The sequence below is a fragment of the Cetorhinus maximus genome, chromosome 22 (genome assembly GCF_964194155.1).
Source record: "Cetorhinus maximus chromosome 22, sCetMax3.hap1.1, whole genome shotgun sequence".
NCBI lineage: Eukaryota > Metazoa > Chordata > Chondrichthyes > Lamniformes > Cetorhinidae > Cetorhinus > Cetorhinus maximus.
In genome coordinates this window covers 11,969,403-11,987,656 of record NC_135900.1, presented here as the reverse complement: position 1 = coordinate 11,987,656, position 18,254 = coordinate 11,969,403, and the positions used below count along the sequence as shown (strand labels likewise).

At 42.5% G+C, this 18,254-nt stretch overlaps 1 protein-coding gene across 1 annotated transcript in view; it reads right to left on the bottom strand.

Annotated features, from left to right (window-relative positions):
• The window catches only part of c22h12orf56 (chromosome 22 C12orf56 homolog), a 77,112-nt gene extending 60,905 nt beyond the window's left edge, over positions 1 to 16,207 (bottom strand). Inside the window, exons 1-2 of the mRNA XM_078567808.1 lie at positions 15,714 to 16,207; positions 965 to 1,142 (exon numbers count right to left, since the gene is read on the bottom strand). Coding sequence (XP_078423934.1) covers positions 965 to 1,142; positions 15,714 to 15,968 — 433 coding nt within the window. The 5' untranslated portion in view covers positions 15,969 to 16,207. The remainder of the gene's footprint in view (positions 1 to 964; positions 1,143 to 15,713) is intronic.
• Between the last annotated feature and the right edge of the window lie 2,047 nt (positions 16,208 to 18,254).

Here is an 18,254-nt window from a genome sequence, read left to right as displayed (position 1 = left end):
TTGCAGGAATTCTATTTGGAAATTCCTGGCTCCGTGCTTGCTTTCAAATCGTTGGATTGTGCTGAAGGGTCGCACGTGGATGGGCTCCTGGTCTTAACTAGAGTGAAATTCTCGGAGAGAGAGAGAGACACACTTTTGGATCGGAAGTCTGAGGCTCGAACAAAAAATTCCTGGGAACGCCGTCATTTCCAGCGGCCTTCGTGGCACAAATGGGACATGGGGGCGGTGTCACAAAAGGCGGAGGATTCGATGTTCGCAGCATCTCAAAACCGTTCAGACACAGGGTGGAGATTTTAAACCTTTAGACTTGTCAGAAGTGAGGAAAGGGGTTGTCTGGGAGCGCAGGGGGAAAGCTGGAAGCTGGGGTTTCCCCACACGTTGAGCTTTCCAGTGTGTGCCTGATGTCACTGGGTTTCCTCGCCTGAAGTCCGCCCAATTGGTGGGCTTGGCTTCCAGTCAGGTGGGAGCCGCTGAAGAAGAGGCCACAGGATTAGGTAAGTCTTGTGGGTGGTGTTGGGGGTGTGGTGGTCCTCCAAGGCAGGTAAGCTAGATCCAGCGGTGAAGTGGAAGGGCACTTGGAGGGATTTTTAACGAGATGTGGGCATCGCTAGCTAGGCCAGCATTTGTCGCCCATCCCCGACAGCCTTCTCAAGGGCAATTTTGCTGGAGGAAAACAGACAGGCAGGGAGAAGGAGAGAGAGACAGACAGACAGACAGACAACGAGAAAGACAGAGAGGCACAGGGAAAAGGCAGACAAGGAATAAAGACAATTTTTAAAAGAACATTTGAAAAATATAATCTTAACAACTAAAGATTCCTGCAGTAAGTACCGCCAAGGTCCTGCTGGGTCCATTGCGTTCAATGCAAATATCCAAGCTCTTCTCATTCTGCCAGACACAGTGGGTTTAATGGCTCTTCAGTCATGTCAATATCCATTTACTTTCAAGTGACTGCTGCACATACCTTCCTCCTGGCTAAGGGCACCGAGTTTCCTTCTGCCGCTGATGAGAGCGGGTAAATATTTATTGCGGCTAACTTGCACTTTGTGATGTTTCTTCTCCGCCCGTGAAATGTAAACGATGCGGATGTGTTGTGCAGACTCACGATCTTGTCCGCTCAGAAAATCTGGATAATCATCGACCTGAGGGCAAAGGTTATGAGAGTGAGAAAAACCTGTTGTGCTGATCCACCTCAATGTTCAGAGGCAGTAATGTTGTTTTTAAGTTCTTAGCAAAGCAATTATGAATCTTCAACGGGTTATCATAATAAACTGGCCTATCAAACATGTACATGAGGGAGAAAGGAATAGAAGAGTATGCATATGGGGTGAGATGAATTTGTGCAGGAGGCTCATATGGAGCACAGACACCGACATAAACCAATTGGGCCTGTTTCTGTGCTATGACCTTCACGTAATGTGTAAAGCTCTGAAAACAACGTCTGTGGAGAAAACACACAAGTTAACCTTGCAGATATAAATGCCTTTGTCAGAATTCTTAAACAAAAGACTTGTATTTGTATAGTGCCTTTCACTCCCTCAGGAAGACCCCAAATGCTTCATTGTCAATGCAGTACTTTACAAAGTGTATAATGTAGGAAACGCAGCAGCAAATTGGTGCATAGAAAGATCCCACACACAGCAACGGTACAATGACCAGATAAACTATTTTTGGGGTGTTGATTGAGGAATAGGTATTGGCCAGGGCAGAGCGAGAACTCCCCCGCTCATCTTCAAAATAGTGCAAAGGGATCTTTTACCGAGAGGGCAGGTTGACTTATCATCCAAAAGAAGGCACCTCCAACGGTGCAGCACTCCCTCTGCGCTGCACTGAATTGTCATGCCCAAGTCTCTCGATTGGGACTTCAATCGACAACCTTCTGACTGCAACAGCCAGTTGTTATAGCAACATCCCTCTAAACCAGAGCTGTAGCTCTTTAAAGAGCATAGTGTTGAGATTTTCTGGTCTCCCTCCCACTCCCTTACATTTCCCCCTCCTTTACTCCAAGTTAATATTAGGAGTCCAACAGTTAGCTTTGGAATAAAACACATACTTTGAATTTCAGAATCTGGCATGTTCAAAGATGCTGATTTGCTGGGTGGAATAAGATACTTTGCCTCAACATATTTACCAACTATTTCCATCTTAAGAGTTCCAGAAAAACAAACTCAATGTGCAGTGGCAAAGTGTTTGAATTCTACTCATTTGTAGTCAGGCATGTGCTTCAGGAAACGTTGGACTCAATGTTATTAGTTAGCTCTCTGGCATAAGCTTTGTCCAGTAGGAGGGCAGATCGGACAACTTGGCATGGAGCGAACAAGCTTATTTCGAATTTTCAATGACTACAAAAGTAAGGTTTAGGTTTCTGAACCACTCTGTCCTCTTTCAAGCAAGGCCCTGCCTCAGAGGTGATCACTCTGGAATCTTACCCTAGTGCTCTCCCTGTTGACCATTTAAACCAGTCACACACAAGAATCATCAGCTCATTAATAAAAGCCCCATACAGAAAACAGGGCCTTCTGATAGAGATGCACATTAAAGAATGCCGCATTATGGTGCATTTAAATTAAACCTTATGATCAATTAAAGCACTGAGATTTTGCTGAATTGCAAATGAAGGAAGCATGAAGTGAATATTTGTGGTTCATTGAACAGAGGTTTCAAAGCAAGGTGCTTAGACTGAAAAGCATAATCATCAAATATTTAAATCTGCCCGCATGATACAACTATGAACACAGTCCATCAGCTATTCAGGGTAGAACAGGCTGACCCCTGACAACTGTTAATTATTATTGCAATGAAATGAACATCTTTAGACGAGAAAGCAAAGGCTTGTTTTCTACCACTTAGGACTTGGCACTTTAAACTCAGCACCCATGGAGAGAAATTGAATTGGGACAAAAATCAGAATACTACAGACGATGGAAATGTTAAATAAGGACAGAAAATTGCTGGAAATGCTCAGCAGGTCAGGCAGCACCTGTGGAGGCAGAAACAGAGTTCGTGCAAGGCCAATAACCTTTGCTCAGAGCTGGAACAGTGTTAGAGATGGTGTTCTTCCACCCATCTTCCCCCCCCCCCCCCTCCCTTCCCCCCATTCCCCGTCTCTGTACTTGCTTCAAACCTGTTACGTCTCTAACCTTTTCCAGTTCTGACGAAAGGTCATTGAGCTGAAATGTTAACTTCTGCTTCTCTCCCCACAGATGCTGCCAGACCTGCTGAGCGTTAACAGCAAGCGCTGCTTTTAACCTTGAGTGGGAACTAGTTTGGAACATGCCTCCTTAACCTGAATAGATTGAAACAAATAAAGCCAGGTTATCTGCCCCATATTGATGTCAAAGCATGTTTCAAAAAACCTTCTGAGTATTTTAAAACCTTCTCTGCTTTCAAAAACACGCATATATTTTCTTTTCACGCAGCGGCTGTGAAAATGGCCGGATTCAAAATGGTGTATGAAAGAAGGAAGGATATTTATAAATATTATTCATGGAATAAAACTAAAGCGATGGACTATTTTATTCAATTTTTTTTGATTTTGCTGCACACACATGTTCATATAATGGATCCATACAGCATAATGGGTACGGTAATATGGTGGTTACTGAACAAATAATCCAAAGGCCTGGACTAATAATTCATGTACAGTGTTCAAATCCTACCATTGCAGCTAGGGAATTTAAATTCAGTTAATTAAACAAATCCGGAATTTATAAAAGGCTAATATTGGTAATGATGAACATGAAACGACTTCACTGTTGTAAAAACCCATCTGGTTAATTAACTTGATTTAGGGAAGGAAATTTGTTGTCCTTACCCAGTCTTGCCTACACTTGTATCTCCAGAACCAAGTGGTTGACTCTTAACTGCTCTCTAAATGGCCTAGCGAGCCACTAAGCTGTGTTCAAGGCAGTTTCTCACCACCACTTTCTCAAGGGTAATTAGGGATGGGCAATAAATGTTGGCCTAGCCAGTGGTGCCCACATCTCAAATGAATAATAATATAAATATTGACACTACAGAAAACTTTTGGTTTTCACATCATTCTGGGTAAAGGTAAGCGCCATAAAGATTACAGTTACATGAAGCGATTAAAGTGGAGGTCTTGTGGTGTAGTGGGTAGTATCCCTACCTCTGGACCAGAAGCTCTGGGTTCAAGTCCCACTTCAGGACTTGATGGCCATGGATGAAGTGGCCAAACAGGTTGATTATCAGCCTCTAAATCCTTCCAACATTGGCCTGAAGGCAGAGTGGGAGAGTTTCCTGGCCAGCCATACTGCAGAAGGTATGCTGTACTGCAGTACTTTGCCAAGCAGAATCATGGACCAATCCAATAGAAGTTCATGGGCACCAATGTCCTCTTAGGGCATTGTACCTGGAGGAGAAACTGGGGCTGTTCCCCTTAGTGGGAAGAAGGTTATGGGGCTATTTAATAAGGGTAATTAAAATCTTGAGAGAGTTTTGATTGTGTAAATGAGGAGAAACTATTCCTATTGGCAAAAGGATAGGTAACCAGAGGAGACAGGCTGAAGGTTAAGGGATCCATAACCAGGGGGGCATTGGTTTAGGTGCAAATAGAAGGTTTAGAGGGAATTCAAAGAGGAAATCTTTCACCCAGAGGGTGGTGGGGATCTGGAACTCGCTGCCTGAAAAGGCTGGTAGAGGCAGAAGCCCTCATAACATTTAAAAGATACTTGAATATGCAATTGGCAAATGACAGCATAAAGAAGCATATTTTTACACAGGGCGTCATTATGATCTGGAGTGCACTGATTGAAATGCTGGTGGAAGCGGGTTCAACAATAACTTTCAAAAGGGGATTGGATAAATATTTGACATGGGTAATTTGGCACGGCTATGGTTCAAATTGCTGAGTTTGGGTTTCCCTCCTGTGTGAATCACATCCCATCCCTTTCCCCGCACCGGCAAAAATGGGATCTGTCGGAAACGGATTTATGCTTCCGGGTCCCACCCGCCGTTTTTACAGGTCCAGGCCTTGCATTTCAATTGCATATCCAAGTATATTTTAAATGATAAGGGGTTTTCTGCCTCTACCACCCTTTCAGGCAGTGAGTTCCAGATCCCCTCCAGCCTCTGGGTGAAAACTTTCCCCTTTGAATTCCCTCTAAAACCCCTCCTACTTCCCCTAAATCTATGCCCCCTAGTTATGGATCCCTCAATCAAGGGGAATAGGACCTTCTTACCCACTCTTATCTTGACTCCTCATAATTTTGTTCACTTCAGTTAGGTCTCCCCCCTTGTCTAAAGAAAACAACCCTAGTCAAATGCAATCTTTCCCCATAACTAAAACTCCCCAATCCAGTCAACATCCTCATAAATCCCCTCTGTACCCCCCTCTAGTGCAATCACATCTTTCCTATAGAGTGGAGACCAAAACTGCACACAGTACTGCACCTCACTGGCCTAACTAGTATCATATACTAGTGCACAGACCTCCAAAAGACCCACTAACCCAACCCTTCAAGCACCACTTGCCCCGCACATGGCAGATCACATATTGGACTTATCAGCCATCTCAGAACCCATTGAAGCAGAGTGGAAGCAATTGGCATGCTCAATCCCGAGAGACTGCCTAAGAAGTAGAAATATAATATACAGTTCCAGCTCTTATATTCTCTACCTTGGATAATGAAGGCAAGTATCCCATATGCTTTCTTGACTACCTTATCTATCTGTCCATCTACCTTCAGGGATTTTTTTGGATTTCCAGCATCCGCAGTAGTTTTTTGTTTTTTAGTTTTTTGTTTTTACCTTCAGGGATAGGTGGGCATCTATTAGATTACATTGTGTGTGAGAGATTTGTGCTTATTTTAATGAGCAAGTTAGAGTGCTTAGATTGTTGAACATGGTTCTTCAGTAAAATACAGCTTGGAAATAGGATGGTTTGTAGTGGAGTTCCCCAGAGGGTCAGTGTTGGGACTCTTGCCTTTCCTGATATATATGAATGACCTAGACCATGGTGTACAGGGCACAGTTTGAAAATTTGCAGATGACACAAAACTTGGAAGCACTGTGAACTGTGAGGAGGATAGTGTAGAACTTCAAAATGACATAGACAAGTTAGTGGAATAGGCAGACAGCTGGCAGATGAAGTTTAATGCAGAGAAATGATTCATTTTGGTAGCAAGAACATGGGGAGACAATATAAAATAAAGGGTACAGCTCTAAAGTGGGTGCAGTAGCAGAGGTACCTAGGTGTATATCTACATAAGTTATTGAAGGTGGCAGGACAGGTTGAGAGAGTGGTTAATAAAGCATACAGTATCCTAGGCTTTATTAATAGAGTACAAGTGCAAGAAGGTTATGTTACATTTGTATAAGACACTAGTTCGGCCTCAGCTGGACTACTGCATCCAGTTCTGGGTGCCCACTTTGGACAGCGTGCAGAAAAGATTCACAAGAATGGTTCCAGGGATGAGGAACTTCAGTTATGAAGATAGACTGGAGAAGTTAGCACAGTTTCCTTGGAGGCAAAAAAAAGGCCAAGAGGAGATTTGATAGAAGCATTCAAAGTCATGAGGGGTCTGGACAGAGTATATAAAAGGAGAAATTGTTCCCACTCGTGAAAGGATCAAGCACAAGAGGGCACAAATTTCAAATAGTTTGCAAAAGAAGCAAATGGGATATGAGAAAATTTTTCACACAACAAGTGGAACCTGGAATGCACTGCCTGAGAATGTGGTAGAGGCAGGTTCAATGAAGGCACTCGAAAGAGAGCTAGAAAAGCAACAAGTGCAGGGTTATTATGGGGAGAAGGCAGGGGAATGGCACTAAGCAAATTGCTCAGAGAGTCGGCGCAGACACGATGGGCTGAATGGCCTCCTTCTGCACTGTAGCAATGCTGTGATACCTTTTTAAAAAGAAACTGAGTGTTCTTAAACGTTTCTGCAGTTTGAGATTGTCCCTTTAAACAATACTGCCTGCCATGGCAATTATAAAGATGAAATAATCCAAAGCGATATTTAATATGTTAGCAACTTCTTTTATTTTTTGAAAATGTTGGAAATATAACTAAGACTTAAAACATCTGAAATGAAAAAAGTGAATTATGAAGAAATGGATATGACTGCATTTACATTACTGAATAATCCACCTTTGTTAACATATCATAGATCAGTGATACCAAATATAAAAGTAGCAATTATGGGCAAGTGGGAATAAATTAAGCTTGAAATAGAAACCATGCCCAGAAACGATGCCATGCATACGCCATTCTTACTTTCTACTGTACTAGGCTGACAAAAGGAAACACTTGTGTTTGGCAAATGCCAATTAAAATACATAACTAGGCCGAGGACTGCTAGCCATTTGCTGGTCATTTCATTTTGGAAGTGCATTTAAGAAGTGTTTTTCTGTACATAAACACAGAGGCTTAGCAACAGGTCTTCTTGCTGTTTTTCATATGCTATTGAAATGAAGTGCAAGCATAAGCCATTCGTACACCGTGACGGTATCTTCATGACTCCGACCTCAGCTCCAGCCCTGTCTGAGCCCTGCTCACGTTTACATTCTGGTCTGTAGCTCAGCTGTGTAGTCAACCCTAATTTGGAGTCTGTGGGTTGTGGGTTCAAGTCCCATGCTGGAGACTTGAGCACAAGAATCTGGGCTAATGCTCTGGTGCAGTACTGTGGGACAGCAGCATTGTTGGAGGTGCCACTTTTTGGAAGAGACGTTAAACCGAGGCCCTGTCTGCCCTCTCAGGTGGATGTAAAAGATCCCATGGCACTATTCTGAAGAGCAGAGAAGTCCTCCTCGGTGTCCTGGCCAGTGTTTATCCCTCGATCAACATCAATACAAACAGATTATTCGGTCATTGTCACGTTGCTGTTTGTGGGAGCTTGCTGTGTGCAAATTGGCTGCGTTTCCTACATTACAACAGTGACTACTGTTCAAAATATAAGTGTACTTAATTGGCTGTGAAGCTCTTTGAGACGTCATGAGGTTGTGAAAGATGCTATACAAACAATCTTTCTCCTCACACATTTTCTTTTTGAGTGCCAATGTAGTAATTGGAGTTTCTTGGGACCTTCAAGTTGTGCATTAAAATTTTATTGCCACTCACAGTAGTTGTAAGCATGCAGATCACAGATATCAATTATTCAAAAAGGACAAGTCAGTGAAAGGGCTCTCAGGCTCATGGTTTATAAAAAAAAAACTCAGGGTTCCTCAATTCATAAAAAACACAAAAAACAGAGCACTTGTTTGCACTATTTATTCACTAAAGCTTACACAATAGTATTATAATAGCAATAAGCGTGGTAATCAAAATCAATATGTACTCAAACAGTTCTTTAAATGGACCTGTAATTCCTGTGTTAATTCAGCGTATAGACATTTGTCATCTCGCACACTGTTTGTATGACCAAATGTCCCACTTAAACAAAAAAATAAACTGGCACAAAACTATCCCAGGGTGCTACATGCATAGGAATGCCATCCAGCAAAAGGATGGGCTCACGGTAATATTGTGGGGAGCTTGTACTTCAAGCTCCCGATATGGAGACACGTTACACGAAACACACAGACATCAAGAAACTCAACTCCGATTCTTGTCACTGTCAGAGGCGCCATATTTCTGATGAGACGTTAAACCAAGTTAAGCTGTTTGCCCCCCCCGCCAAAGAGGTAAAAGATCCCATGGTGCTACTTCGAAGAAGAACAAGAGTGTTATCCCTGGTGTCCTGGTCAATTTCTATTCCTCAATAACATCCAACCAGATTATTTGGTCATTATCACGCTGCTGTTTGTGGGAGTGCATTACAACAGTGATTAAACTTCAAAAGTACTTCATTGGCTATAAAGCGCTTTATAGCGATTCTGAGGTTGTGAAAGGCGCTATATGTAAAGAATCTGGTAACTTGTGGTTGAGCTCCGGGGTGGGGGAGGAGTGGGGGGGGAATCAAACCGTAAAATCTGCCACCTTGTCACAAAACCAAGCTGGTTCACTGGCAACTTTACGAAAGCAATTTGCCACTGGCTAGTCATATGGACTCGAATCGTTAACCGTGTTCCTCTGGCTGACAAACTGACTTCTGTCCCACACTACATCAGTGTCTCTCAGTGCCCTTCAGTTGTGAAAATAACCACCAGAAACCACCTCTCAGGACAATTAGAAATGGTATGAAATGCGTTTCTGCTCAAAAACTTTGAGAACAAAACTAATTTTTCCTTCTTCTACCACAATCATATTACATACATAGGGTTCACAGCATAGAAACAGGCCATTTGGCTCAAATGGTCCATGCTGTTGTTTATGCTTTGCACAAGCCTCCTCCCACCTTACTTCATCTAACCCCATTCACGTACCCTTCTATTACTTTCTTCCTCGTGTGTTTATCTAGCTTCCCCGTAAATGTATCTTTGCCGGGCGCTTCCCCTACTCCTTGTGGTAGCAAGTTCTACAATACCATTCTCTGATTAAGAGAAGTTTCTCTTCATTTCCCTATTGGACTTATCAGTGACTATCGTAAGGAACATTTCCTTTTTTTTTCTCTATTTCTGTTTGGCTCTGGATTTAAAACTATAGTGGCTGCAGTTTGAAAGACATGTCAACTGGAACAGGATGAGAGATGTATACGATGTTGCAGTCCTGGAACAGAGTGTACCATGAAAGATAGGATGGTGCCAGAAAGGAGTCCTGAACCAAGGAAGCTGCCTGACAACAGAATTTTAATTGGCTCCTGACCAGGTGACCAGGTTTTGTGTGAGAGCAGTGCAGCAGAATAGCTCCTAGCCCGAAAGGAAAGAGACCTAAAACCTCTTGCTACTGTGTGTGTAAGATTCCAGTTATTCCACAATAATAACTAGCTGGCTTTTTATCCTCATATCTCTACGACCTACTCTCTCTCTGAAAACCTGTCAAGAGGAAAGGTGAAAATCACCGTTAGAGACATTGAAAAGCGAGTGCTCAGCAAGTGAGCTAAAGACTGAAATTGCTGGGAAGACCACCTCGCGTCATCAAAGAACTGAAAGGAATTTGGAAGGCAGCGATCAAAATCAACCCATCAAATCCTGTACTCCAGATTGGTGCTATTAAACTGTTTTATCCCACCCTTAAAATCCACGTTTTGTGTGTCTTATTTATTGTGTGTGTGTGCGTGTGTGTGTGAGTGAGAGAGTGTGTGTGTGAGTGTGCGTGAGAGAAAGAGAGTATTTAAGAAACAGGTAGAGCTTAAGTTAGCAGTTAATATTTCCTTTTGCCTCTAGTTAAAGACAATTTGTTCAATAAACAGTTATTTACTTATTAAGTTTACAAACCTGGTGCTCGTATTCTGTTAACCTAAATTAAACTGTTAGGTAGAATTGGGACAATCTGGTGGTTTGGTCAAACTTTTCACACTTGTCGAGTCTCAGGGAACAGTGGGGCTTGATATTACAGCGCACTATCCCCAGTGAGTAGTGACACTATCTTATATTTATGGCCCCTAGTTCTGATTTCCCCTTCAAGGGCTTGCTGACAATAAATAAATAAATAGATAAATACATAAATAATTCCCTTTCTTAATTTACTGGCGTAAATGAATGATCTCAAACGAATAAGAAGCAATCCCTCCCATCGCCCAATGTATACTACAAAAGCGTTGCAATGACTGTGATATAGCCAAAATCCTCTGCAACTCAAAATGCAGCTTTTTGTTTGATTCTATTCAAACAGATTAATCCCATTTACAAATACTGATACATAGACCAGCACATTACAGCCAGAAATCTTACTGAAAAAAAAACTTTGCTACATCTTTCAGTCTTGGAAATCTCAATTGATGCAGCATTCTTTTGGAAGAGCGTGTTCCAGATATCCAGTATATTTTGCGTGAAATCCACAGCCATCCCATACAGTAATCCAGAGGCCCAGGCTAATGCTCTAGGGACACAGGTTCAAATCCCGCCACGGCATCTGGAGGAATTTAAATTCAATTAATAAAAATCTGGAGTTAAAAGCTAGTTCCAGTAAGGATGACCGTGAAACTATTGTTGTAAAAACCGTATTTCACCCCTCTCCTAACTTTACTCAGTTCTGTTGAAGGGTCATGAGGACTCGAAACGTCAACTCTTTTCTTCTCCGCCGATGCTGCCAGACCTGCTGAGTTTTTCCAGGTAATTCTGTTTTTGTTGTAAAAACCCATCTGGTTTGGGTTTACTAATGTCCTTTAGGGAAAGAAATTTGCCATCCTTACGCTGTCTAGCCTACATGTGACTCCAGACTCACAACAATGTGGTTGACTCTTAACTGCCCACTGAAATGGTCTAACAAGCCACTCAAGTTGTGTCAAACCGCTACAAAGCCTGACTGCGGCAGTTCAAGTAGGCAGGTCACCATCACCTTCTCAAGGGCAGTTAGGGACGGGCAATAAATGCTGGCCTAGCCAGCGATGCTGTTATAGACACGACTTTCCAGACAGGTTTCTCATAAGAAACAGTGAACTTTATTTACTGGGCTTCAGCGGCAGTTACATACTTCCATCAACATCCACAACTAGACACAAACCCCAAGGTTTCCCCTACCCTTCGGGCTGATTCATTCACAGTCTGTCACGTGCTACTATACAGTACAATAAGTCTTAAAGCCACAGTCACTACATTCTTCCCCCTTTAATTTTTTTTTACAATTTGTATTTACAAGAACAACTACAATCAGGGCGTTACAAAAATATTCAGAGGTCATGAAATTATAAGTTCAGTCTCTCGGGTGGTTTCCTGATCCGGGTGGAATGTCGTAGCTCCACCACTTTATAATCTCTTACTGAATCTTCATTTTCTGGAACTACAGCAACATCAGGTACCTCCTTAGGCCCAGGCAATTCAGCGTTATCCACCCTGACAGAGACATCTGGTATGTCTATCCTTGGGTGATCAATCATAATGAGGACCACAGGTTCTACAATGGTTACAGGTGAAACATTGGTTTGTTGTGGTATCTCCCTTCTTAAATGATCCACGTGTTTTCGGGCGATCCAGCCCTCCACTGTTAAGTGGTACGGCAATCGTCCGGTCACAGAAACTATTACACCAGGTAACCAACTCGATCCACCACCGAAGTTTCAAATACTGTTTCACCAACAGTAAATTCTCATTCTCAAATATGCAAATCATGAGTCATTTTTTGATTCCCTTGACTGTTCTGCACCTTCCCCTCCAAATTGGGAAGTGCCAGGCTTAATCTCATACAAAGGCAGCGCTTCATAAATAATCCTGAAGGTGTTGAACCTGTAGCAGTGTTTGGGGGGGGGGGGGGGGGGCCACGGGGAGGTCGTTCATTGTCTTTTCTGAACTATCATCCATCTTGTCTTCCTCTGTCTACCACAGAGTTTAGTCCCGTCCTTCATTTTGACTTCACAGTCGGACAGGCTGCTCTCAGGCGAAATCTCAACTTGGTTCAGGTCAGGGGATGAGCTTCATTATAACTTCATCACCCACTTGCATTTTGGAAAGTTCTACGACTTTTCCTTCTAAAGCCTCTTTAGCTTCATTCAGCTGATTCTTCAGCTCTTCTGTCTCCTTCTTGTATCCGTTGGCCTCCTCCTGGAACCTTGAACATTGCTGCGTCTTCTCTGCCAACTGGTTCTTCAGTTTGTTCAGAGTGGGGTTAAATTCATTCTGCTTCTCTGCGTAATTTTCCAGAGGTCCAACCTTTGACCTGAGGGATCCTTGTACCGTATGAAGGTCTTTCAAAAAGGTTTTCCTTTTCTTTGCAAAGCTCATTTGCTTCATTTTGAATTCTGTAACTCAGCAGAGTCTCCTCGAGTTTCTTCTGCTGTTCTTCCATGCTGCTGTTTAAGACAGTCTTCATTTCTTCAGGTTGCTGAAAACTCCTTTTTCATCCTGGCGTGGTCCTTGGACTCTCCAGGCTCTTTTCGAAGTACTTGCCTTGCTCCTTTTCCAACTCAGGAACTCTTCCAGCTTCCTTATGAAATCTCACTGGCCAATCAAGGTTAATTTCCCTCAACCAGTTTTGACCTAGAAGGTTTGGTCCTTCACCTTCCACTACAATCACAGAGAGCTGTGCTGTCTGATGCTTCTAATAAACAGGTACAGTGGCAATACCTTTCACTTGTATGGCTTCACCAGTATACATTTTCAATATGGCTGAAGTCTGCTCCATATTCAATTGTTTAAATATTTGAATGCGTGCTCCCCTCCTACAGTGGCTGATGCACTGGTATCCACTCCCATAACCAAAAGTTTTCCATTGGCCTGCAGAGTAACAGTAATTGGCTCCGTTTTCCCTACTTTCACATTAAATAGAGAATAAACATCAGAATTTGTGATTTCTGGATCTTCCACATTATGTACTTTGACCAGTTTAGTTTGCTGCCTGGGAGTCTGCCTCAATCTTGCTTTACATTGCTTCAGTATGTGCCCTCTTCTGTGACAAGCCTCTTTTATCCACCTCTTTCAAACGGCAAGTTTCAGGGATATAGTTACTTCCACATCGGTAACAATTCATTTTCAGATTTGCTGCTGAGTTGTCTCCTGTATATTTTTTTTAATTTTCGGGAAGCGGGGACTGTCTTCCGCTTTGCGGCTGACTCCCTGGTTTTCGCGCCACACCCGGTCTGTCCCCACCCCAACTGGAAAACGGCGCTATCTTGTACACCCTGTAAGGCCTTTCGAATCCCGCTCAGTGCTTTCCATCACAAGCGCTATTTCCAATGCTCTTTTAAAATCGATATTTACTTCAGCTAATAACCATCGTTGAATGGCATCATCATGCTCACCGCAGACCAAGTCATCCCTTAACATATCATTTAGGGTCTCCCCGAAATCACAATGTTCAGTTTAGCTGTTTCAACTTTACTACGTATGTTGCTATGGTCTCCCCCGGGGCTCTTACTCTCGAATTAAATTTGAACCTCTGTATGATTACGCAGGGTTTGGGTTGAAAATGATCCTTTATGAGGTCTACCAACTCGCTAAAAGTCTTCGAATTGGAGTATTTGGGGCTGTCAAACTACAGATTAAATTATAAATTTTACTCCCACAGACGCTTAAGAGAATTGCTTTCCTTTTTTCCTTCTCCGTTATCTCGTTTGCTTGGAGAAAGAAACCGAGGCATTCAATATATTGACTCCAATCCTCTGTGGACGAGTCGAAGGGGTTGATCCTGCCAAAAAGTGGCATCCCTAGTGAGGTATATTTTCCCTGTCTTCTGTTTAAAACGAGATACTCGCATTCACTGGGTGAGGGGCAGTGGCAGAACCAATTTATCCTCATCGCCAGTTGTTATAGACCTTGATTTTCCAGACAGGTTTCTCATAAGAAACTGCTTCTATCAAGATCCACAACTAGACACAAACTAAGGTTCGCTGTGCTTGGGGCTGATTTGTTCCCATCATCACATCATACTACACTGTACAATAAGTCTTAAAGCTAAAGTCACTACAGATGCCCACATCCGGTGAACAAATTTCTTTTTAAAGAATTCCTAACCCAGGTAAATTGATGCCCATTAGGAAGCAATTATGAACATGTTACTTTAAAAATAATCAAACTAGCAACAAATGGCCTTCATAAATAAATATAAGTCTAATCAATTCCATTAATAATGTTTTTCTTTTAAATCAGAACGAAACTGCTTATTCAATTTTTCATTGAACATCAAACAGGATTAAATTTCCACCTCTTAGAACCTCCCCGAGCTTATTAATAGTAAACAAGCAGATATTGACCTTTGTAGATTGAATACACATAGGCATAAAAATACATGGTTCAAGGCCTCATCAGACAGAAAAAATGCAATGAAGTTTTACAGAACAACTTAACAAAATTTATATTTGACAGCATTCATGTTTATAACAGGAGTTTAGTTAAACTTGAGTAGGGGAAATAATCTGCTTCACCGTTGGGTTTCGAGAATTAGCCAGCACACACACAAAGGGGCCGAATGGCATCCTCTATTCTGTAAGATTCTATGCAGCCGTGAAAGATATTCACATACAATATGAAAATTAAAAACAGACAAGGGCTAGAAATACAGCACTCTGCACGCCAGGCAGCATCTGTGAAGGAAAACGCAGAATTTGCGTTTCCAAGTCGATGACCTTTTGTTAACTGGGTCCCTCTCCACAGATGCTGCTTGATCCGCTGAGAGTTTCCAGCATTTTCTGTTTTTATTTCAGATTTCCAGCATTCGTAACGTTTTATTATTGTATTGAATGTAATACCATGCAAGCTATGTAGCACCGTGTAATTAGCTGTAATCATTCATGGGAGTAGACGAGATGAAATTTCAGGCTTAAAATTTAGTTTCGCGGTTCCTTTAAACATTTTTTTTTAAACCTCGGAACATTAGCACTGATTCCTCCTCTGTATTTTAATCGCTCATGAAAGGCTCCTAACTTTTGTGTTCCTGCAGCATGGCTTTGCGTGCACAAGGTTAAGAGTGGCAGTATAACTCATGGAGGACCAGTCGGTCACTAAAGCCCTGATGTGATATTCCCAAAAGAGTATGACCCAAACACAGCCTCAGGGGCCACGTTCCTCTGCAATGTATTCACGCAAACGTGAAGCAGAAAATCCTGTGATTTCTCTGACAGTCAATTGCAAATTTTGCACCCACCACCCCACACACTCCGCCCCAGGAAAAAAAAGAGGAAAATTGCACACAAAAAAAAAGGAGCTTGGAAATCGCACGTAGAAGTTGGATGGGAAAGTAGCCTTTAAAGAAAAGGACAGCAAACTAAAAGTGACAGTCTCACCAGCTCGATTGCAACAACATCATTGAGATGCACCGCCTCGTGGATGGTCTTGGGTGGGTTCTGCGTCAAGTAGATGCTCTCGTCGGTCAGAATGACATACTCGAAGGCTTTCTTCTGCTTCCTCTCCGACACCACGATGCACGCCTCGTACATTCGGATCTTGTTGAAGACGCTCTCCTCCAAGTGTCTCTTCAGGAAGAAGTCCAGCTTGTCTTGCCGCTTGGAGGGGAACGTATCCAGCTCACTCCTCGCCATGGAAGGGAAGTAAAAAAAAAAGTTATTTGAGGATCGCTTATCAGATCAGTAAGGAGGGGGGAAGAGGTACCACGCCAGGGACGATTAACACCTTCTGCCTGAAAGTGTTACTTTCATTTGTTGCCAATTTCTTGAGTTTGTTACTCGCGTCAAGCGCGCGCACACGGGGGGGCGACCCCCTCCCCTCCCCTTCTATCACGTCACAATGGCAGCAAGCGCCAATCGCAACCCAAGCTCAGCAAAAAACCGCCACGCCCCCTCGCCCGACCACCCATTCATTAGTTAGACACACAAAAAATATAGAGTTTGGCACTCATTTGCCTCTCGTGATTAACTGTTGTTTTTTTTCTTCCCCCCCCCCCCCCCCACTGAATCTCTGCTCTAGACAACTTTCAGAGGCTTTAACTTAAGCTGAAATTGAGTTGAAAAGTAAAGATGGAATCGGATTAAATGCCAGCCGCAGCTCATTTGGTTGCATTCTCTTCTCCCCCCCCACCCCTTGAATCACTGGGTTCAAGTCCCACTCCTAAACTTCAGCACAAAAATCAAGGCTGACGCTCCAGTGCAGTACTGAGGGAGCGCTGCACTGTCCGAAGTGCCCTCATTCGACTGAGATGTTCCAAATGCCTCTCTGGGTCTATACTCGATGGAGTTTAGAAGGATGAGGGGGGGATCTGATTGAAACTTACAGAATACTGAAAGGCCTGGATAGAGTGGACGTGGGGAAGATGTTTCCATTAGTAGGAGAGACTAGGACCCGAGGGCACAGCCTCAGAGTAAAGGGAAGACCTTTTAGAACAGGGATGAGGAGAAACTTCTTTAGCCAGAGAGTGGTGAATCTATGGAACTCATTGCCACAGAAGGTTGTGGAGGCCAGGTCATTGAGTGTATTTAAAACCGAGATAGATAGGTTCTTGATTGGTAAGGGGAATCAAAGGTTACGGGGAGAAGGCAGGAGAATGGGGGTAATTTCTGCTCCTATGTCTTATGATCTTTCAGATGAGACATCAAGTAAAGGCTTCATCAGTCGGTTCGGGTGGATGTAAAAGATCCTATGGCATTATTTCAAAGGAGAGCAGGGGAGTTATCTCTGGTGTCCTGGTCAATATTTATCCTTCAATCAAAAAAATCTGGTCATTATCACACTGCTGTTTGTGGAAGCTTGCTGCACACAACTTGGCCGCTGTCACTTGCCAACCAATCAGCACTCTCTTTACGTACAGTATAAATTGTTGTTTTCCCCTTATATTGATGTTCTTGCAGTGTCCTGATGAGTACAAGATGAAAAACTTTGACATGTCTCTTTTTTCAGCAATACTTCATTTGTACTTCATTGGCTGTAAAGTGCTTTAAGACATCTGATGGACTTGAAAAGCATTATATAAATACCAGTCTTTCTTTATTAAAATGTAAAGACGTTATGTGAAACTTGTACTGAACCTTGGTTAAACCACGCTGTGTAATACACTGGTTGCCATATTATATAAAAAAAGAATCACTGGAGAGGACACGAAAGATTTACAAGAATTATGCCAAAAATGCAGGGGTGTACATACCAGGAGAGGGTGAACAAGCTGAGTCTCCTTTCTCTTTAAAAAAAGCTGAGAAGTGCCCTATAGAGGTCTTTAAAAGGGTGAAAGGTTTTGATAGAGTGGATACAGAAAGAATGGTTCCACTTGTGGAAAGGTGTAACTAGAGGCCATTGATATAAGATAGTCACCAAGAAATTCAATAGGGAATTCAGAAGAAACCCCTTTACCCAAAGAGTGGTGAAAATGTAGAACTCACTACCACAGGGAGTGGTAAAAATGAGGAGTTTAGATGTATTTAAGAGGACGCTGAATAAGCATATGAGGGAGAAGGGAATCGAGGATTGCAATGATAGATTTGGTTGAGGAAAGACAGGAGGAGGCTGAATAGAGCGTAAACATTGGTTGGGTCAAATGGCCTGTTTCTGTGCTATATACCCTATTTAATCCTATATGCTGTTCATTAACAAACAACTAAATAAAATAACAGGAGAAATTCTCATCCTCTTTAGATTTCAAAAAGTTAGTCATCTCTTTTTCCTCAAGTGTTGCCAAATAATTTTTATGTTTTATGTTGCCAGATAATTTGTTACCTCACTCTGTTGATGGGTTCCTTTATAAAAGTCTCTATATCAAAAGCTCGTGACATTGATAAAGTATTGCATCCTATAGCCAATCACTACCAATTTATTCTCGCAACAGTTTATTTTTGTAAGTGGATCATAAGCCTGGCCGAGATTGAAAAACTACCATAGTT